General features: G+C 45.4%; 1 protein-coding gene across 12 annotated transcripts in view; it reads right to left on the reverse strand.

Moving 5' to 3' along the window:
* Nucleotides 1-20761, reverse strand: part of LOC116625113 (quinone oxidoreductase-like protein 2) — a 40019-nt gene extending 19258 nt beyond the window's left edge. For 7 of the 12 annotated variants that reach the window (XM_032393435.1, XM_032393439.1, XM_032393440.1 and 4 more), the window contains exons 1-9: nucleotides 20687-20761; nucleotides 20500-20608; nucleotides 18113-18209; nucleotides 16736-16794; nucleotides 16131-16196; nucleotides 15271-15380; nucleotides 13692-13773; nucleotides 9651-9832; nucleotides 7216-7444 (exon numbers count right to left, since the gene is read on the reverse strand). In XM_032393435.1, the coding sequence (XP_032249326.1) occupies nucleotides 7216-7444; nucleotides 9651-9832; nucleotides 13692-13773; nucleotides 15271-15380; nucleotides 16131-16196; nucleotides 16736-16794; nucleotides 18113-18209; nucleotides 20500-20608; nucleotides 20687-20736 (984 nt within the window). In that variant the 5' untranslated portion in view covers nucleotides 20737-20761. Of the gene's footprint in view, nucleotides 1-7215; nucleotides 7445-9650; nucleotides 9833-13691; nucleotides 13774-15270; nucleotides 15381-16130; nucleotides 16197-16735; nucleotides 16795-18112; nucleotides 18297-20041; nucleotides 20099-20499; nucleotides 20609-20686 lie in introns of those variants that run through there. The other 5 variants (XM_032393444.1, XM_032393446.1, XM_032393442.1 and 2 more) reach the window with 5 other exon arrangements.
* Between the last annotated feature and the right edge of the window lie 2270 nt (nucleotides 20762-23031).

Here is a 23031-nt window from a genome sequence, read left to right on the forward strand (position 1 = left end):
ATGACAGCGCTGATTATGGTGGCAGGGAATCAGGTCAACCCCAGAGTGCATCACTAGGAAGCAGATGTGTAAAATATGGCAGGTGCACGCCACGGTGTCGTCTGCGGCAGTGGGAAGCAATGAACTGGAAGCAGCACCAGCAACATAGGTGGATCTTAGAAAGACTGCACAGAGTGAAAAATGAAGAAACAGAACAAGGTCTACAGCACAACCCTATGCTGTTATTTATTTGTGTGACTTGAAAATAAATTAGCGCACAAAAATATATATGTTTTAAAAGGAAATATAAATCCAAGGACATGTACCAAACACACTACAGAGAGTGTCTGAGGAGAGGGAAAAAAGTGGAGGACAGTAGTGGGCAGTGAGGATAAAGGGAGTAACTAAAAAAGACATCCAGAAATACACAGACGTAAAAACAAAAGATGGTCCAACCGTGCAAATGTGCCTTGAAATGAGGAATATGAATAACCAACCCTTCCCACTTGAAATCCTTCCCCAAAAGCATAGAAAAAATAAAGAAATAAAAATAAGCAGAGAAACCAACCAATCAAACAAATCAATTCTCTGCAGCACAAAATCTCTGGTTTCAAAAACATCTGTCTTAATAAAGCATATTTCAATATTAAAAAAAAAAAACATCTGTCCTGTGGGTCTTTGTGCCTTACGGAGACCTTTCCAATCCATGCAAATTTAGACATACTCAAAGGAGGTGGAAGAGGTCTAAGACACGTGTTTTGAAACATGCACCCCTGCCCTGCCGATCACGATCACTTGGAGGCACAGCTCAGCTGACTCACAACTGCATCTCTCCCTCTCAGTTAGAAGCCGCGTGTTCCCAGAGATCTGTCACAGCCCAACGACAGAAAATACTCGGGAAAGCCAGCACGATTCGAGATAGTGATACTTCTTTTACCTGGCATCCCGGAGAAATAAGGAATCTCCTAACAAGTAAATCTTAACATAAAAAGAACATTGTCCCTTTAAATGCTAGAGCTTCTTTTTAATCATTTTGCATATAAATATTTATAAAAATGGAGCACACATTTACCTCACTTCTCTGAAAGATAATCTTGGTGGGAAGCATACACTTTTTGTTCCATGATTTGGGAACCTCATGACTTTGAAGATCTGTGATTTTCCCTTCTGTTTTTCAGATGTTCTGTTACTTCTATGTCCAGTTGCCACTTCTGCTGTGATTGTAGATGCTTCTAAAATTAACCCAACTCTGTCCCCTTTCTACCCTGTGGTTTCTATCGGGGCTAGGAAAACAGACAACCAGTGGCCTTAAGAACTGGATGCTTAATAAGTGTGATAAGGCTCTGAGTGAGAAACTAAGAAGGAAAGTGCAGGGCATTAGACCAGAGTCTTCTGATAGCTAATTCAGATGCCTGGGGACATTTTCCTCCTTCTGCATTCTACCAGCTGTGGAAAGGGAAGGTGCTCCATACTGCTCCCCAGACAGATCCACAGGCTGTCCCCAGAACCCTCCCTCGCAGTGGGTGAAGCCATAATTCAATTTGTCTCTGGAGATACGCAACCCAGAACGTGGGAGCAGGGTGAGGATATTGCTTTTGTTTTAGGTTCTACTGCTGGAATTTTTAATTAGCTTATCAAGCAGGAATAATCAGAGTAAGCTATAGCTCCCTATATATATCATGCTGATTCATGCCTCCTTAGAAACCATCCCTTCCCCCTATAATAACCCTGTCCTGAGAGCTTCCTGACAAAACAAAGAAATTTCTTAAGTCTTAGTTTTTATTGACTGGCATACAGAATACCCCATGAAAGCTGATGAATAAAATGAACTCATGAATGAATGAATATACCTGGGACTGAGTGGGATTGTTTTTAAAGGGTAAAAAATGTTTAGTTAGTGATACACAGTCCCAGTTGAATTATATTTATTATGTCATTGCTCTAATACAAGTTGATCTGAATCTTCTTTTAAAAGTCAGTCAATGCATTTTACCCAAAAAGAGATACAGATGACAAATAAGCATATGAAAAGATACTCGAGATCATTATTCAATAGAGAAATGCAAATTAAACCCACAATTAGATACCACCAGATACCTACTAGAATGGCTAACATCAAGGAAAATGACCTGACAGTATGAAGTTCTGGCAGGTGCCCAACAACTAGACTCTCATAAATTGTCGGTGGGAATGCGAAATAATACCACCACTCTGATAAGCAGCTGGTAGTTTATTACAAGTTAACTGTAGAGTAGCAAATCAGTACAAACAAAATCCTGAAGTGTACAGATAATGCATACTGGAACATCAGTGTCTCACCTAGAATACACCAAAAAATAGAAAACCCAACATGCTATGTATGGGCTTTGGTAGGAATGCAATAATAGTTGCCGTGTCTTCAAAACCTGGGCGGTAGAGACAGGAAGGCAAAGAGAAAGAGCAGTGGACACAGTCAAGCGTTCCTCTTCCTGAGGAGCATCGATAACTGGCATTTGTAGGATTCTGCATAGATTTCTTTTAAACTGACATTGTTATCTAATGATGTTAACTAGGCACCATTGGAGACTGGGGGGAATAAACCTGCTCTGTAAATAAAGCCAACTAAATGCGCAAATTTATAAAAGTTAAACATATGCTTAGCACATGACGCAGAAATACCAGTCCTAAATAAAAAAAAAAAAAAAGTCTATACAAAACTTGTACGTGAATGTTTATAGAAGGCTTACTCATAATCACCAAAAACTAAAAATAATCAAACAACTATTAATTGATAAATGAAAAAATAAGTTGTGGAACATCCACACAATGAAACACTCTTCAGCAGTAAAAAAAAAGAACAAATTACTGACATATGCAAAACTGTGGGCGGGGCACCTGGGTGGCCCAGTCGGTGAGGTATCTGCCTTCAGCTCAGGTCATGATCCTGGGGTCCAGGGATCGAGTCCCATGTGGGGCTTCCTGCTCAGGGGGAGTCTGTTTGTCCCTCCCTCTGCCTCTCCATCCCTCATGCTTGCTCTCTAATAAATAGAATCTTGAAAAAAAAAAAAAAATCCATGGGTGAGGCTCAGAAGTATTACACAGGTCTGAAAGAAGCCAGACTGAAAAGACTACCTCCTGGGTATGACTCCATTTATATGACATTCTGGAAAAGTCAAAACTATGAGGAGAGAAAACAGACCAGTGGTTGCCAGGGGCTGTGGGGTAAGAGAAGGGGATTGATGACAAAGGGGCACAAGGGCACTTTTCAGAGTGACGAACCATTCTATATCTTGATTGCAGTGGGGTGGTTACATGACTATGTGTTTGTCAAAGCTCAGAGTGAGTTTTACTAAATGTAGATGACAGGTCAATAAACCTAACTTAAAAAAAAAAAAGTCAAGCCATGTATTATGAAACACAAATATAAATAAATCTTCAAAACTAAGTGTCAGCCTGGGTTCCTTAGAAAATAGAGCCTAGTCAAAACGTACACCGTAGGGGCACTTTGGTGGCTCAGTAGGTTAAGCATCTGACTCTTGATTTCAGCTCAAGTCATGATCTCAGGGTTGTGGAATCAAGCCCTGGGTCAGGCTCTGCACTCAGCGGGGAGTCTCCTTGGGATTCTCTCTCTCCCTCTCTCTCTCTTTCTTTCTCAAATAAATAAATCTTTAGAAAAAAATCTATGCCCTAACGCTTCACTGTAATCCCAGGGAGGCAAGGGTGAGGGAAAAGGTGAAGTGAATCAAGGAAGGAGGTGTGTGTTACTGATCCTGAACCAATCACAGCTCCAGGGGGACCTCCCCAGAGAGGCCATATAGAGCCCACTGCTTATTGACATACTCCATCAGGAGGTACAAAGGCAGCAATTTGTCTCGTCTTTCATTTCAAATCTTGCCCCATGCAGTAAACTGCCCCCCAACTCCCCGGTTGCGTTACCCAGACCCCCGCATCCAATTTCCGGGGAAGACAGCACTTCAACAGGTCCTTCGGATCAGCACCGTGCACCAGGGCCGCAGCAGCTCCCACCTTGAAGAGCACGGTGGAGGCCCTGCCTAGGATCGGCTCTCCCGCTGGGGAAAGCTTGTGACCGCAAGGGTTAGGAGATGGGCCGCAGGGACAGGGTCTCGGTGTATGACAGCAGGGATCAGTGGTGTGAGCCATCCCTAGAGAAGGGTGACAAGGGGCCAGGGCCCGAACTGGGTCTGGAATAGTGGACTCAAACTAATGTAGTCTCCAAACATAGAGAGTAATTTAATCTTTAAGACTATTCCATAGATATACTCAGGAAACTCCAAGTAAACAATTTCTATCTATCTAATCTATTCATGTGGTGACCTCCCTGACCTTTATATGACAAACAAGTTCAGATCTCTGAGGTGTAAGTCCTACGTCTGGCTGAGACGTGTGTGAGCATCTCCCTACAGAAAACAGACTTGGCACGTCTGAATAAGGCCATCCCCTGGACAAATCACGGGGCTCATGCGTGGCCTACCTGTCAGGGCGCGGATGCTACACTTCAGAAAATAATAAATTCTAGTTAAAATTCAAAATTGAAAGACTATCTCTCTAATCCTGCCCATGAATATAGTGAGTGTCTGCTATGTGCTTTTACATGTGTTACCTTATTTAATCTTCACAACGACCTTAGTACGTAGAGTATATTACTGCCCCCGTTACAGATGAGGAAACTCAAGCATATAGACGTGAGCAACTTGCCCATAGCCAGTTAAGTGGTAGGGCCAGGATCTGAACTCAGGTGGTCTGACCTGATAGCCTCCTACTTTCAGTCAGTCATTCGACAGATACATGAGTACCTGCCAGGAGCTGGAGACAAGGAGATGCACGGCCCCCTGCCCACATGGAGTTTACGGTCTATGGGAATGACAAGCATTGAACAATTACAAGTAGACAAAGAAGACGCACAGAGTACTACGGGAGCTCATACCTCATGCTTCGTACAGGCTAGGGTACAAAGTATGTAGTCATTAATATCAACTATCAAGGTCAAATCTATAAGCCCACATATTCAGGAGAAAAGCAAGCTAGGAAGCACGGTGTCTCTGGTTATTATATGTATATACTTGTATATATTCGTACAGTGGTCATTTTCTGAGCCCAGACAGGTTCCGATAAATAATTTTTTCTAAGACATTAACAGATTTACGTGAAAAATATTACCCACGTTAAGTGAAGTTAACTATATACATTCATTTAATCATCTTCATTTTAAAAAAACAAAATATATAAATTCTGGTAGTGCCTATACGGTGACTAATGGATGAATTACAGCCCTATGACGCGGGGTGTGATTTAGTGTTCTGTTCAAGATTCCTGGTTGTTTTAACCGCAAGATAGCTCTTCCACACAGATAATTCTCCAATGGATGGACAAACTTCATACTCTAAAATAAGGTTTCTGGGGCACCTGGGTGGCTCAGTCGTTGAGCGTCTGCCTTCGGCTCGGGTCATGATCCCAGGGTCCTGGGATTGAGCCCCGCATCGGGCTTCCTGCTCCGCGGGAAGCCTGCTTCTCCCTCTGCTTGTGCTTTCTCTCTCTCTCTGACAAATAAATAAATAAAATCTTTAAAAAAATAAATAAATAATTTTAAAAATAAATAAAACAACAATCCCAGTTTGGCTTTCTCTCCTGCCTGAGCAGCACCTGGAACATAGGTCAGTGGGAAGAAGAGGTGGTTCAAACCAGCCAGCGTTCGCGGGCCTGTCCTAATTGCCTTCATCCTCTATCAACAGGTATACATGAGCCTCGGGTGAAGCAAACCTCGGCTCGCAAGACACATGATAAAAGCCACAAGATGGAACGGGACTCAGAAATTCTTCAAACTGGTGGTCTTCAAGTTTTTAAGCCGCAAAACCTTCTCACAAAAGAAAAAGGTGAACGCAAAGGTAAAGATGCGCAGCTACTCAGAGCCCCGCAGCGGAGGGGCCCCAGAACCCAGGCCGCTCAGGTCTCTCTCCACCTGCCCACATCCTGGCTGTGGCCCCTGAAGCATCACCCCCTGCAGAGGTGTGGAGACCGCAGGTCAGAAAGGAGAGGAGACTTCCACAGGGTTGCCACCGGAGAAGGCAAAGCCAGAAGTAGAATCCGACCAGTTTTCCGACGGCCAGTCCGGTTCTCTTTTTCCCACCCAACGTGACCCTCTGGACTAACATACGAAAAGGAAGAGGAAGAAAGTAAACCACTTTCTTGGGAAAAACATCCAAATGGAAGGCTGGCGGGCAATGAAGTCTGGCACTGACAGCTCAGGCCTCACTAATCTGCATACGAACAAAACGGCTCGGCCATCGACGGCTGGCTGGAGTCACCAAAACAGTCTTTTGAACGTTAAAGCAAATTAAACCAAAAAAAAAAAAGAAGAAAGAAAAAAAAAAGGACTTCACAGTGAATGCCTAACAGATTCACATTTACAACTATACTGCATATGCATGCCCACAATTACACTTTGGAGGAAGTTTAAGCCACATTAATGGGACTGAGGGGGAATGAAAAAAGGGAATGAAGACCCAACAAAGTTCAGTACGGTGACTAATGGATGAATTACAGCCCTATGACGCGGGGAGTGATCTAGTGTTTTGTTCACAGAACCTCAGCTTAGATCATCTGGTTGTACTTTAAAGCGGCTGTTTTCTAAAATCAAAGGTCAAGTTAAATGCTTCCTTCTCAGACCGGTATGTTATGGAGTTCAGGGTTCATAGAAACACGGGTAAATGATTTTCTAAAGTATCATCACTTCCCTCTGCTTAAGAAACCAGTGACATAGGGAGAGCCCTCGAAATCCAGCTCCTCTGTGGCCTGCGCAAATTCAGCCTCTCCGGTGGCTCCCTGGGCCTGAGGCGACCGCCATACAAGCCCGAAGGCCTGAAGAAATCCTGTCACCCTGCAGCCTGTGAGACCCCATTATTCTGCACTGCGTTTGTACCTTTTCTTTTTTTTTTAATGTTTTTTTTTTATTTATTTATTCATGAGAGTCAGAGAGAGAGAGAGAGAGAGAGAGGCAGAGGGAAAAGCAGGCTTCCCGCCCAGTAGGGAACCCGATGCGGGACTCGATCCCAGAACCCTGGGATCATGACCTGAGCCAAAGGCAGACGCTTAACCATCTGAGCCACCCAGGCGCCCCTGTTTGTACCTTTTCATTCCATAAAAGGAGGATTTATGGCACCCAGAGAGAAACCGCCCAGTCGTTTGACACCGATTAGGTCCTGGCGTTTAGCCACATCACCTCCCTCCAGAGCATCTCACCTCCTCCAGCTTAAAAACCGCTCCGATGTGTGGCTGGATGAGCCCTTGCTGGCAGTACTGAAGAGCCGAGGACAGGGTTCTGGAGAAGACGGGAAAGTTCTGCTCTTTGTACCGGCCCCAGTACAGCCCCATGGCAGAGACATTCTTCAAGAGCAAAAGGTTGGCTGGCACAGAAGCAATGGTTCCTCCAGCAAAACCCACCACCACGATCCTGCCCTCCCATGCCAGGCTGGGAAGAAAGGACAAGGAAAAGAAATTATTTTAAAAAGCAACATATATATCTTCACACTCCTTGGAATGGCTACTATAAACAATAACAGCCACAACAGAAAATAACAAGTGTTAGCAAGGATACAGGGAAACCCTCATGTACTATTGGTGGGACTGTAAAATGGTGCAACTGGAAAACAGTACGGAGGTTCCTCAGAAAATTAAAAATAGAACTACCGTATAATCCAGCAATGCCACTCTGGGTCTATATCCAAAATCACTGAAAGCAGGGTCTTGGAGAGATAGGTGCACCCCTGCGTCCACAGCAGCACTATCTAGCGTAGCCAAGAGGGAGAAGCAACCCAGATGTCCATCAGCCAACAGACAGATAAACAAAATGTGTTACATACATACAACAGGATATTGTTCAGCTTTAAACAGGAAGGAAATGCTGTCACATGCTATGACATGGATGAACCTTGAGGACATTAGGCTAAATGAAATAAGCGAGTCACAAAAAGACAAATACTGTATGATTTACTTATATGAGATATCTAAAGTACTCGAAGTCATAGAAACAGAAAGTAAAATGGCGGTGACCAGGGGCTGGGGGGAGGGAGAAATAGGAATTGCTATTTAATGGGTAAAGAATTTTAGATTTGCAAGATGAAAAGGTGATGGACATCTGTTTCACAACAGTGTAAATATACTTTACACTACGGAACTATATACTTAAAAATGGTTAATGTAAAAAAATGGTTAATATAGCAAATTTGACGTTATGTTTTTTTAATCACAATAAAAAGGGGAGAATAAAAAAAGCAATCTACATTAATTTACAGAGATAAAAAATAGAAGTTATCAGGGAGGTGGGGGGGAAAGGAGCAGTTACTATTTAACAGGTATAGAGTCTTTGCTGGCATTAAGTACACTCACAACATTGTGAGTGTACTTAATGCCACTGAATTTTACATTAACAAATGTTTATAATGTTATGTGTATTTTACCACAACTTTTAAAAAAAAAAAAAGCAACATGCATTAAACCCTCAGCTGGGAATTCCTCTTGACCTGACAAACTGGCAGGGGTGAACCATCCTATAGCACTTTGGATTCTTCAGTAGGAAAACATAAAAATAAGCCACAAGCAGGGCACCTGGGTGGCTCAGTTGGCTAAGCAACTGCCTTCAACTCCTGGGATCGAGTCCCCCATTGGGCTCCCTGCTCAGCAGGGAGTTTGCTTCTCCCTCTCCCTCTGCTGCTCCCCCTGATCGTGCTCTCTCCTTCTATCAAATAAATAAATAAAAATCTTCTTTAAAAATTTGTAAACATCTTTGATACAGAATATGTGTATCTTTGTTTGGTTTTTGCTTTTTGCTTTTTTTTCTTTAGAGGGAAATGAGAAGTGCTTGTGATAACACTGTTAGCCGTTACCCAAAAGGCAAGAGGGATGTGAGAACCAGCAGCTGTCTGTCCTGGCTCTCTGTGGAGTCAACACCTTCCTGTCTTTGCTTCTCTGAGCAGAGCAGCACCCAGCATGGTGCATTGATGCTCAGGGGCCAGAGAACCAACTGGGTCCCTTCTGTGGGTACACTGTTCTGTCTGCTTCTGTTTCTTCAACTTTAAACTGACATAAACCACAAAATTGTGCTTGCCAGGATGACAGGAGATATGAAACCAGTATTAACGGAACACTCCAGAGTCCCTGGTTAAAAACAGAATGAGAATTGGTGTGGATACAACAGTCCCACTAAAACTCACTGGCTGCTGCTGAAACCAGTGAGATCAAAAGAGTCTATACTTTGGTGCATGGTGAGCTAGGGACCTGCCACCACCCCCTCCCCCGGGTCATGCTAACATCTGATTGATGATCCCAAGAATTACCCACACGACATATATAAAGTAGTTAATGGGGCCCAGCATAGCTGAATTTAACACATGCATAAATTCTAACGCATTCAATACTGCCAACTAGAGAGTCTGCAGTCATTTTTTGGATATTTTCCAGTTGGATATCTTGTTTTTCTATATTTAAGCATTTCCTGATTTTCCCTCTGCTTCTATTCCTTTTCACCCTCCCACTCCGCTGTTCTCGTTGATACCGAAGCCTACAGGAAAAGTGAGCAGCAAAAATGGAAGAGAAGTAAGGCCAGAAGGCAGGCAGGTCTGGAAAGGTTTCAGCAGACGCCCAGGTCCAACCCCCTCTGGAAAGACCACCACACGCACCTGCGGAGCGCCTCCAGGAAGACATCTCCTCCCACCGTGTCGATGGCCACGTTCACCCACCCACTGCCCACCAGCTTCCTCACTGCCTCCTTCAGGCCGCCCCGACCATAGTTCACAGTGGACTGTGCGCCCTTCTGCATCGCCAGCTTGCACTTGTCGTCACTTCCGGCTGCAGCTATCACCTGCACAGAGAACACAAAGCTTCTGATGATGCAGAATGTGTACCAAGAGGGGCTCACCCTACCCACCCAGCGTCCCACCGAAGGCTACTAACCGAGGAAACCAATGTGACCTTGCTGCCCCAGCATCAGCCTCAATCCCACACGTCAAGGCCAGCCCTCAGCACCATCACACTGGCCCCTCCACACCCACTGGCCATGAGATTCACATTTCCAGGAATCCTGGAACCCCAATGAATCTAGCTAGGAGATGATTCAGGAGACACTCAGAAAGTCTTCTCCAAATATGGATGAAACCGTCATTTCCTGAGCATCTACTATGAGTCAAGTAATAAAGATACCCAAGCCTAGAGTCAAGATAGCAAGATACAGCAGTGTGAAGGTGGGGAAGAACAGAGGGTTGCAGAAGTGCAAACGAGAGGTAGTCAATCTAGATCGAGATCTCGAAAGGCTTCTCAGAGGGTAAAACATGATTCGGTAAAAAGATCTTCAAGTTGGAAAGACCTGAGTTCAAATCCTGGCTCTGCTACTAACTAGCAGCGTTACCTAAGACAAATGTAATACTTACATAATGCTCACTATGTGCCAGGTACTCTTCTAAATGCTTTACATATATTCATAACTCACTTAGTCTTAATAACCCAATGATACACACACTACGAGCGTCCCCATATCAGAGATGAAGAAACTGAAGCAGAAAAAGTTCAGTAACTTGCTCAAGGTCACACGGCTAATGGGAGGCAGAACTGGGATCAAGCCCAGGTTGTCCATCTCCAGAGTTCATGCTTTGAACCTCTATGCTGCCCACCAGCTTCCCTAAGCTTCAGTTACCTCATCCGTAAAACAAGATTTATTTTAAAAATCAAATTGAATACTGTACATAAGGCACTTGAAAAATAAAGTGCTAGATAAATGGAATCTATTGTTACACATACACAATCATGTAATCTATTTAAACCTCATGAGAACATTCTGGGGGCAGTATAATTACGCCAGTTCTACAGACAGTGTCACAGACCTAGAGGTTAAGTAATGAACCCAGGCTCAGCACCCACCAGCCCAAGCAGGTGGGCCCCAAGGTGACATTCAGAACTTGCATTCAAACACACAAGATCATCAGTGCCCTTAGAAGATTTCAAACTCACCCAGGACTATTTGAACCTGAAAGCTGCCCTCAAGTACCTTCACACAACACCAGAGGGCAGACACCGGCCTAGGATCAGGGAGTTGACACCAATCTAGATTCTCAAAAAGGTGCCAGTGAGACCTGCCACGAACCCCTGTCTCCCCTGGTGCCTTACTTTATCTGTGAAATAGGGATAATAAACACTTTACCCATCTCCAGGGGTTTGTTAGGATCGGGGGTAAGATAATTGGTGTGGAGGCACTTTGAAAGCAATATGAAATGCTGTGAATGGAGGTTGTTCTCAAAATAACCTGTTTCAAGTAGGTGGCATGATGACATTTTTTAAGTTATTTTTATTATTTTCTTGTTGTTCGCTTTTGCTGAAAACCATTATGGCTACAAAAGTATATACAGCTTGGGTTAATTTTAATATCGGAGTTGAAGTGAATTTTTCTCTCTACTTAACCTACTATCACTAATCAAAACAAATGGTGCAATTTTATCTTCCTAGAAATGGTAAACAGTCAGTGGTTCTAGACAAGGAGACTAATTTTGGTCTCCCCACTGAGAGGTGCTAAAAGCCCTTGCTTTGACATGAAATGTGTTAATATTCCATGGAGAGCCTCCTGGTAGCTAAGATTGCTTTCAGAACTCACATGCCCTTCCCAAAGAGAACTTAATGCGAGAAAGGAGAGACGCCACCTGAAGAAATTCCAGAGCAATCCAATTATCTCCAAACCTGGGTATCTCAGTGCCTTCTGGATATCCCAACTGCATGCGCCACAGAAACCTCACACTTAATGCTTCCAAAACTGAGCTCACCATTCCCTCCTGTGTTCTCAACTGCAATAAACGGCAAATCCACAAGTTAACCTAGTTTGCTCCTTCCCACTCAATGTCTAATAATAACAGGTTCCCTTTTTAAGAGATTCTTACCAACATGCCATGCCCTCTAGCAGGCATACTGCACGTGTAATTTCAATATTCCCACAACGACTCCATATGAGGAAAGCTTTATTTTACCAATGAGGAAACTGAAGCAATTAAGATGGAGGCAGCATTGGATTCTGAACCTAGGTCAGACTAATTTCAAAGTCCTTGTTCTTTCAACTGTATGAGGATCAAACTCTCTATTTTCTTCTACTTTAGTACCTCCCGATTCATTGCTTCCAGTGCCTTGGTTCAAGTATCATCATCACCAGCCTGGATTGCTCTCAGAGGCTCTCTACTTCCGCCGGACTACCCCTGACCTTGCCCCCATCTCGCATCCCCACTGCTACCAGAATGAACTTGGCAAAATGCAAATATGATCATGGCACTTCCCTGTTAAAAGTCCTTAGTGGCTCCTGAGAGCTTCCAATAAGGGTTCAAATTCTTCAGCGCCTCATGATCATGTCTCTGTCTTCCTACCTAGAGTCATCTCCCACCATTCCCCTCCCCACGCCCCCTCCCCAGATCCTTTGCTCCACAGATGCTACTTGCAATTCCCTGAATGCATCCTGGGAGATCTCATGTCTCTGTCTTCTGACATGCCCTCCCACCACTAAAATGGCCTTCACCTCCCTTCTTCCTCTATTCAACTGCTACCAGTCCTTCAGAAGTCGCCTTAAATGCCTACTGTCTCCAAGAAATCCTCTCCTTATCTGACACCCACAGCCTCAGAGCATTGCCCCTGCAGAGAATTGGGTCTTTCTTTCCTTTGTTTATTCTTTCATTCAAGAAATAGTTATTGAGGGGCATCTGAGTGGCTCAGTTGGTTAAGCGTCTGCCTTCGGCTCAGGTCATGGTCCCAGAGTCCTGGGATCGAGTCCCACATCAGGCTCCTCACTCGGCGGGGAGCCTGTTTCTCCCTCTCCCTCTGCCTGCCGCTCCCCCTGCTTGTGCTCTCTCTCTCTCTGTGTCAAATAAGTAAATAAAATCTTTAAAAAACAATAGTTACTGAGTGCCTACTATGGTCTAGGTACATGCCAACTGCTGGGACTACAGTAATGAGCCAAACAGACACTGTCCCTGCCTTCATGGGGATTCCATTCAAGTAGGAGGGCGACAGTAATCCAGTCATGACCCAAGTAAAGGATTAACCACACACTGGGGTATGCACCATAAAAGAGAAGTACAGGATGTGAGGAGACCATCTACAAACAGCTGGGGGTGGAGGGGGCAGAGGAGAGATTAACATCTCCTGAGGGACAAAGTTTAAATTTGAAGTGCAGAGGGGCGCTTGGGTGGCTCAGTCGGTTAAGCAGTTAAGCGTCTGCCTTCAGCTCAGGTCATGATCCCAGGGTCCTGGGATGGAGCCCCGCATCGGGCTCCCTGCTCAGCGGGAAGCCTGCTTCTCCCTCTCCCACTCCCCCTGCTTGTCCTGTCTTTCTCTCTCTGTCAAATGAATAAATTAAAAAAAAAAAAAAATCTTTAAAGAAAATAAATAAATAAATAAATAAATTTGAAGTGCAGAGGGAGACAGTTCAGAAGAGCATTACAGGTCGAGGGAACAGAATCTGCGGAGGCCACAAAGCAAGTCAGCTCTCGCCAGGTTCCGGTAACTGGAAGGACGAGTGATCTACGCCCATGTCCCCTCACCGGTCTGCAGGCAAACAGATGGCAAGATCCTACCCTGGGTTACTTTATATCCCCAGGGCCTTGCCCACAATATTTATGAACGAGTGAATGAATATGCTCTATGTTTGAAAACCGGAGGTATGCTTTTTTGTAAACAGAGACTCTAACATGCAATACCTGAGCCCGAAGAACGTTCGTTGCCACATCTACCACCGCCAGCCCTGTGGCTCCAGCTGCTGCCGTCACTAAAACAGTTTCTCTGCCAGAGAAAGACGAACGTTACCTCAGAAACCCTCAAAAATCATCCAATCATATGATTTCATGAACATTTTAAAGCAAGAAGAGGACTTAAAGGCCATCTCATTCAGCCCTTCATGGACACCCATTCTCCAGGCTTTGGGGCTGGCTTATGTACGTGACTGCTTGAACGGTGCCAATTTGGTCCACTTGAAGACTTCCCAGGAAAAATATCCCGTAATCTCTCTAGGGAGCCTCTTCCTCATGACAAGGGCAACTCTTCCTTTGGGCTACCACTCCAATTTCTGCTTCAGAAATTCTGTCCTAAGATCACACTCATACTAAACATTGCTGAAGTTTAGAAGGTTGTGATCAAGGAATGGCCACTATTCAGTTAAAGTCACCTCTCTGGAGCAATTCCGATCTCTCTGAAAAGGGCAAAGGGCAAATATTGCAGGGAAAGTGGGAAACTTCTGCACCTCTGAATTTGAAATACCCTAGTTAGGCACACCCAGCCATGCCTCACAGAAACAAATATCACAGGACTCCATTAAAACCAGACTGAGCCAAGTTTACAGAAACCAACTCTCTAAAATGTAAGGCTTGAGGCGCCTGGGTGGCTCAGTGGGTTAAGCGTCTCCTTTGGCTCAGGTCATGATCCTGGAGTCCCAGGATCAAGTCCCACATCGGGCTCTCTGTTCAGCGGGGAGTCTGCTTCTCCCTCTGACCCTCCCCCCCCCCTTGCTTTCTCTCTTTCACTCTCTCTCTCTCTCAAATGAATAGATAAAATCTTTTTTAAAAAATGTAAGGTTTTTGGGGTACCTGGGTGGCTCAGTTGATTAAGCATCTGCCTTAAGGGTCCTGGAATCAAGCCCCATGTCAGGCTCCCTGCTGAGCAGGGAGCCTGCTTCTCCCTCTCCCTCTGCTTGTCTCTCCCCCTGTTTGTGCTCTCTCTCTCTCTCTCTGTCAAATAAATAAATAAAATCTTTTAAAAAGTAATAAAAGAGGGGTGCCTGGGTGGCTCAGTTGGTTAAGCGTCTGCCTTCGGCTCAGGTCATGATCCCAGGGTCCTGGGATTGAGCCCCGCATCGGGCTCCCTGCTCCGCGGGAAGCCTGCTTCTCCCTCTCCCACTCCCCCTGCTTGTGTTTCCTCTCTCACCGTGTCTCTCTCTGCCAAATAAATAAATAAAATCTTTAAAAAGAAAGAAAGAAAGAAGAAAGAAAGAAAGAAAGAAAGAAAGAAAGAAAGAAAATGTAAGGTTTTCTAGGAGGTGATCTCCAAAGTGGCCAGGTTTGAAAGAGCTATTTCCCCAAATTCATATTGGCCAAGTTCACAGTCTATCATTCCATCTCAGACACTGGACCCCTGTCTCAGGTCACTACCTTCCTTTGGCCTTTCCTGACACCAACTGAACAAGAGCTAAAGGTTAGGGAGGGGAGGGGAAGGGGCAGGGTCTTGCTGGGCACTTCTGATCTCAGAAGGAGATACTAGCCCTGGGTTGTCTACAGAGCCTCTTACCCAGGCCGAGTGCATGCCCGATGCTCCAAGGCCAAAATAGCAGTGCCATAAGATACAGGCAGGGTAGCAGCTTCTCGGAGGGGGACCCCTTCTGGAATCTGCCACAGTGTCTGTAAAAAGAGATAACTTAGGGATTAAGCACATGTACCTGTTCATAAAGGCTGCTCAGTAAACATTATGATCCGATTGAGTGACTGATTTGTAAAGGAACCAAGCCTGTCAGGAACCGAAACCCACCAGAAGTCAAAACCAAGCAAGCTGTGACAGAGTTCAAAACCTGGGTGTATGGGTCTTCACAAATCCCAAGGCTGGCATCTAGCTCGGGATGGAACCAAGTTTCAGAGAATGGAACTGTACTGTAATCGATGAATCGGATGGTTGTATGTCCTTTTTACCTCAATAAAGCTGTGGGGAAGAAAACGCGTACTCTTCACCACTAGGGGCCGCCATTCACAGCCTATACACGCCTAGCCCACCACCCTGGCTGGCTCCATTCCCAAGACTAGCTCTTTCACAAACGTGATGTGGGGGAGAAACCTATTATATCCAGCTCAATGCCCCAAACCAGTTTTTCTACCAAAACTACCTATGGTCCAATTGGACAGCCAGCCAGTTGCCCCAGGACTCGCAAAACAAAATGCCCTTCTTCATCTCACCACTCCACACAAACAAAGCTCTGTGCAGGGTTGTCACTCCAACATAGAAAAGTCTTTAGCATTTGAAAGAAAGAAGTGCTTGGCTGAGATACAAATACAAAGAAGGGGGAGAGAAGGGTAACAAGGAATGAGAGCTAGGTGGAGATTAAAGAAAAGAAAGGAGAAAAAAAATCTCCAAGCAGACACACTGAGAGCTAGGAATACCTTTTGGTCAATGATGCATTCTTCAGCCATACCATTAAAACCACTCACGCCAATAACTTGATCTCCCTGAAGAGAAAATACCATTAAGGGCTTCTTCAAATGCATGGCCTTGCCGTTTACCTCTTACCAAATTAATCAAAAAAAGAAAGAAAATCTCTCTTCCTGACCCATAAGACACAGGTTTGCCAAAATCATCTATTCAGAGTTAATGTTTAGTAAATAATTCAACCATCTTCTCAATACCCCCACCAGGATGCCAAGACACTATGAGCACATTTTGGACAGGACAGAGTAAGGAAAAAGTTGAAATACATTAGAATCCCAGAATCTTTTTCACAAGAGGCTAAAACTTGAGAATGTTCTATCCTCTCAGTAACTGAAGACTGAGGTGCTCCTTCTTTAGTAATACAAGGTTTTCCGAAGCCAGGAACTTCCACCGGCTTCCTTCCTCCAATTCAGAATTAGTTTCTTCCCCCTTCATCTTGGTTTCCCTCTGGTGTCTGTTGGCAAAGGCCAAGAGAAGCAAGACACTTTGGCTGCAAATGAGGTTAGCACATTTCTCATGGTTACACACACATCAGTTCCCTAGATTTCAACTCATTTACCTCTTTCACTGTGCTGACATCCGTGCCTGTCTCCAGGACAGTCCCAGAAAACTCCATTCCTAAAACAAATTGTTTAAACACTAGGTTATCTATAAAGCCCAGCACCATGGAGATGAGAAAAGCCTGATCAACAGGCCATCCCATCCGCTGTTTAGAGCTGAGAGGGCTTAAGTGTCCCCCCACGACCCCCCAGGGAAGAGCGTTGTACCCAAAGCACAGGAAAATGAACTTAAGATTTCATGATCACAACCTGAAAGGTGATAGCGGTCCCATTCTTACCAATTTACAAATGAAAATTTCAAGAATGGGCAAAAACACAGAGAATCACAGGTACACCAGTACTTTTGATCCTGCTCACGGGGGCCTTGGGCTCTTTACAGCACCCCAATTACAATGTTCATCATAGTGTATTTATCTGTTTCTGTATCTCCTCTTGTAGACTGTGAGGCCCTCAAGGACATGAACTGTATTTATTCATACAGTACTTGGCTCAATTTGGATGAACTGATGTCGTCTGCTCTTTCCTCTTCCACCTCCAAAATTTCTGAATTTAACGATCATACATTTCCCACTTGAGCTGCCAGAGGAATAACTCAATTAACTATGACATTTTCCCCCCATCCAGCATGTCAGCAAATACAAACAGAGGGAAATGGTTCCAAATATCGAGACACAACAAAACACCCCAAGGCCAAAACACAGCAACTATTTTGCAATCACTGTATCCTTAATAGTGTATGTCTGTATAAAATATACATGTACTATATACACAATAAGCTGTACTTCTATCTCTTTAACTAAATTTCAAGAACAAAAAGCAGTCATTTGTCCACATATTCAGGATCTAAATGTAATCAGATTGGGCATAATTAAAATCAGACAGTGGACTGCTAGAAATGTATAAACTCTTTTTCTTCTTTCTGATCCTCTGATATTAGGTTTCTTTGGGAATATGTGTTTGTGAGGACTGAGAGTTTTAGCTGCAAACATGTTTATGATCCTTCACTGAAAAAACAATACTGAGGCACTCACAATGAATGAAAGGGAGTGACGAGGACCAATGAGGATTCCGATCAGAACTCTGCCGGACATGATACGTAAAAATTCATTTGTTCATTTGTGCATTGTTAACGTCTTTATTGAGCATCTACTATGAGCCAGGCACAATACTAAGATGGGGTATAAAACTAGGGGCCAGACAGTCATAGAACCTTCCCACAAGGGTCTCACTAGTGCTTCTAATCAGGGGGGAGGCTGACGTATCTGAAGCATCACTGTGGGCAGGCAAGCCACACCAGCATGGTGCCTGAGAAGCACACAGTTCCGAAAACTCTGTAGCTTCTCTCCCGAGCAGTCACTTGGCCCCTTCATACTCACCAGGTGTGAAGGGAAGTTGGGGCTTTTCCTGATACTGACCACGGCAGACCAAAATATCAGCAAAATTAACTCCACAGAAATGGACATCAACTCTGACCTGCAAAGGAAACATAGCAGCAAGACGCTCCTGGGTGGCTCAGTCGGTTCATCAACTGCTGTTAATCAGCTCAGGTCCTGATCCCAGGGTCCTTGGATGGAGCTCCGTGTCAGGCTCCCTGCTCCGCGGGAAGCCTGCTTCTCCCTCTCCCACTCCCCCTCTGCTCCTGCTCTCTCTCAGTCACGCTCGCTCTCTCGCTTTCTCCCAAATAAATAAAATCTTTAGGGAAAAAAAAAAGAGGGGGGTGGAGGGGAAGAGCAGCAAAGCAGAGTGGTGCATGTCCATGGAGACAAAGTTCATTCAGTTGCACCAAAATAGTTCCTGAATATCTACTATATGCCAAGTACTGAACTAAGTGCCCGTGTGCAATCATGAGGCAAAATGGACAGGTTCTTGCCTTCATGGAGCTAAGAGTATGGTAGATATCTGATATCTGTCTACGGCCATCCCACCTGAATGCACCCCATCTAGTCTGATCTCGAAAGCTAAGCACGGGCGGGCCTGGTTAGTACTTGGATGGGAGAAGACAGACATCAGCCAAGTAATTGTGATGATTTATGTGTTAAATTACAACTCCTACACAGAATGTTAAGGAGAGAAATATATGGTGCTAACACAACCAAACCTGATGGCATGTGCAAAGGCCCTGTGATGGGAACAAAAGAAAAACCAGTGAGCTCAGAGCACAAAGAGGAGAAAGAGATGGGGCTACAGAGCAGGGACCACACCATCCAAGGGTGTGTAGTCTTTACTGAGGCTCTGAACCTTCACAGTACGAACAGTGGGAAGCCATTAAAGGATTTTAAGCAGAAGGGTAACATGACCAGCTGTTCTGGGGATCAGCACTCATCTTGGAGGCCAGTTCTAGATCCCCAGCTTCTGTGCTTCATGCCCAGGCTAGAGCAGAGGCAGGCCTGCAGCATTGTAGCCAGCACTTTTTCCAGACCCTGTAGGCCAGTGGTTCTCCAAGTCTGGTTCCCAGACCACCAGCTTCAGTGTCACCTGAGAGCTTACTTAGACTTTCAAATTCTCAGGACTCACCCCAACCTAAGGAATCAGACACTCTGGGGACAAAGCCCAGCAATCTGTTTTACCAAGCCCCAGTGATTCTGACACAGGCTGAGAGCAGGGCCGAGAAGCAGGAGAAAATGAAGGCTGAGAGACAGAATCGCTGACATTCATTTCTTTGTTTGCTTACATTTCCCATTTAGGACAGAGGAAGCCATGTTGGTGAGGAGACATTTCTATGGACAAAATGCATCCATTCAACAATGTTTTGAGTGTCTGCCATGTGCCAGGCACCATTCCAGAGTATGAGGATTTGATGGTGAGTAAACTCACAGAGACCCAACTCCCATGAGCTAATTCCTTACGAGGCAGTGTCTGGGCAAAGAACGGAACCAAGGAGCCCAGCCTTCAGGCTGCGCACACTGTGTGCATGACGCACCAGCTGTTGACATGTATGGCGCATGTAGGTCCTCAAGCCACTCCACCTCGCCTCAAGGATGATTCAAGAATAAACGTCTTTCAGCACATGAATCCCAGGAAGCAGACCGGCCGCCATCATATGCTCACTCAAACAATCCATTTCACAGCAGGGTCCCTGCTAGGGAAGTGACACTTCAGGGCTGCGGCCGCCTTGCCCCCTTTCACCAGGGGTCCCTGACACTGAGGCTCCCTGCTTTGCTTCACCTTGTCAGAGGTTCTCATTCTCCATTCGAGATGACATCGTGTCACCAGAGAGGTCACCCAGCAGAGCCAAAGTGACTTCCACATTTCACTGGAAATGCCCACAATCCTAAACTAATCCCACCCCACATCAGGGCACTCACCAGAGGAGGGCACAAGGCACGTACTCAGAATTATAGGACAGACGTTACCGGACTGGTCTAGGGGAGGAGGGAGGACAGAACATTAAATGCTGACACTGAAGAGGAAGCCAAGGATGGGGTCCATTTCTGTGTATTAAACCAATAACCTGCAAGGGGCTATGCAAAGCCCTGTGCAAATCAGAATTGTCTGTCTCTAAGGCAACAGCTCCGGGGCCTTCAGCAAAAGGCCTACATTTGAGTTTGGGGGAGCAATCTTCCTTCAGCACTTGTGGCCTTTTTGTGAACCCCGAAAGGGCCCTTCCGGCCCAGGACGGAGCTGCGCTCCAGGCTCCCGGTCGCCCCCTAGGTGAGCACTTGGGAACTCCATTTAGGACCGAAGCCCGCGGGGGCGGGGGCGGGGGCGGGGAGAGTGAAAGGGAGCGTCGGGGGTCCCGGGGAGAGGCCAGTCACCACCCTACCTCGTGAGGCTGGACTGGGCGGGAGGCGACCTCCTCGATGGCCAAGGGCTGCTTCAGCTGGGCGCAGAGCGCGGCGCGGTAGTGGCGGCCGCAGCCCGGCCCCGCCCTCCTGCAACACAGAGCAAGGGGCGGGTTACGGGGGGCCCCCGGCTGCCTTTCGGGGCCCAGGGGACAGTCGGGGCCTCACCTGCAGAGCCACGCCCGAGGGAGGCCCCGGCCCCGAGCCACCGCCGCCATGGCCCGGGGCAGGGCGGCGCGCGAGGGGTGGCCCGAGGTGGCAGGAAGCGCGGGACACAGCGCCGGCCCCGCCCCGGCCCCGGGGACCGCGGAAGAGCGTCCGGCGGGGCGCCCACGGGCCGCGACCCGACCCGGGCGGGCGGCGGCGGCCGGGACCGCGCCCGGGTCACCCCACCCGCAGGGCGCCGTGCTTCCCCGGGGGTCTGAGCCCTTTGGGCCCCGGCCTCCCCGGTGGTGGAGCCCGCTGGAGAGGAAAGAAAACAAATAAAAGGAATAGAGCGGCGGAGATTAAACTCTGTTGACATTTTACTAGCAAATTTGGGAGACTTTTAAAACCAGACTTGATATGTAAATAGCGGTTCTTGGGTCCCTCTGCACTGCGAAATCCTAAATGCACAGGTAAAGAAAGGCCTTAATGTCTGCTTCAACACCTTCCTGGAGTTCAATTCTTGTTACTAATTTTCTCATATTTGCGGGACTATTTACACTAAAACTATACAGTTACTAGTGATCCACCACTGAATGCTCTTACACAGATCCAAAGAATACTTGCAATTAAAGGCAGGCCCAAAGCTGGTGGTTTTCATATTCCTGATGCCTCTATCCTGCCTGGCACATAGCAGACGGCAGTAATTGACTCGATGACTACTTAGTTCCTTGGTGAACTAAGATAAAACATAAACAATATCATCTGTGAAATATGAAACTGGGTAGATTTCTGTTGCACTAGTAACCAAATATTTATATATTAGCAAGATAAGAGAAGCACGTAATCCTGGGAAGAATATTTCATTTGACAGATGGCTTTTAAACACACCTTGGTGTCTTCAAAAGACATCTGGTCAAAGAACATAGCCTCTCAGGTTCAAGCCCAGCTCTACCACCTATCTGTGTGGCTTTGGCATTACAACTGATGTCTGTGGACCCCAGTCTCCTCCTCTATAAAGTGAAAGTATCAGACAGGATCATTCCCGAATTGCTAAATTCTTTCGTTTTTTTGGTGGAAAATAGTCCAAGATAGCAAATGACCTGGAAGGAATGATCAGGGGTGGAACAAAGGGAAAATAGAGAGCAAAAACGAAGGAGTAATGAACTTCTGAGATTACGGCCTAGAAGCTTGGGTAGGAGAGGAATCCAAGAACCAGGCCCCCACCACAGGTGCTAAGTAGAGGTCACTGCCAGAGAATCTAAAAAGTCATTTTAGCCCTTGACTCCATCAGGAGGGAACTCAGGCCTAAAAGGAACAAGGACTAGACAGTGAGAAGATGAAAAAAGTTTATTTCCAGTGAACTGCTCTGTGAACTCTTAGTCATTGGGCACATAAAATCAAGCCAGGAATCAAAATGAACATTCTGGTTGCCAAATAACAGTGAGCAACAAGAAATCTCAAGTTTATGAAGTGTGAAACAAGGGTTCATTGTCCTGAGGACGAAATGAGTTGTTAACATATGGAAAATGTTTTGTAAAATATTAGGTATTTATACAAGATATAATTTTCAATGGAACTCCTTGAAAGTAACAACCATTTCTTAATCTCCTTTATGTTTGAAGTACTTTGCACATGCAACACTTTTAGGCATTTAATACATGTTTATCTAACGAATTGTTAAATGAGCACTCAATTATCTAGCATCAATTTTCCAGATAATTGGAAGTATCTTTAAGCATCAAGTCTTCTATTTTTAAGTATTTTTATGGAAATTTTTTCTATTGTGGTTTTTATAATAGCCTTGTCATTCTCAGGGAATATGAAAATCAGTGAGTTTTGGGAAAATCTATCAATGCGGCATTCTACATGTCTAACAGTATCTGAAGAAAATAGTAAAAGTCCCTTTAAGAAGAATCTTGGAGGGGGGCGCCTGGGTGGCTCAGTCGTTAAGCGGCTGCCTTCGGCTCAGGTCATGATCCCAGGGTCCTGAGATCGAGCCCCGCATCGGGCTCCCTGCTCGGCGGGAAGCCTACTTCTCCCTCTCCCACTCCCCCTGCTTGTGTTCCCTCTCTCGCTGTGTCTCTCTCTGTCAAATAAATAAAATCTTTAAAAAAAAAAAAAAAAAAGAAGAATCTTGGAGGGAGATGAAAGTATCTTAACTAAATGAGGTGATTTTAAGCATTTATATGCAAAATAACTTTCACATTTCCGAAGAGCTTCAAAGGTAAGTGACAAGGCAGTCAATGGTAGTTGCTATAGTAGCAAAAGAAATATTTAGCCTATCCATCGAGGAGCTGCCACCACACCATACTGTCTAGTTTTTGTTGTCATTTCTGATTACTTTGTTTTAACTGAGGGTAAGATGG

The sequence above is a fragment of the Phoca vitulina genome, unplaced genomic scaffold (genome assembly GCF_004348235.1).
Source record: "Phoca vitulina isolate PV1807 unplaced genomic scaffold, GSC_HSeal_1.0 scaffold73, whole genome shotgun sequence".
In the NCBI taxonomy this organism is placed as follows: domain Eukaryota; kingdom Metazoa; phylum Chordata; class Mammalia; order Carnivora; family Phocidae; genus Phoca; species Phoca vitulina.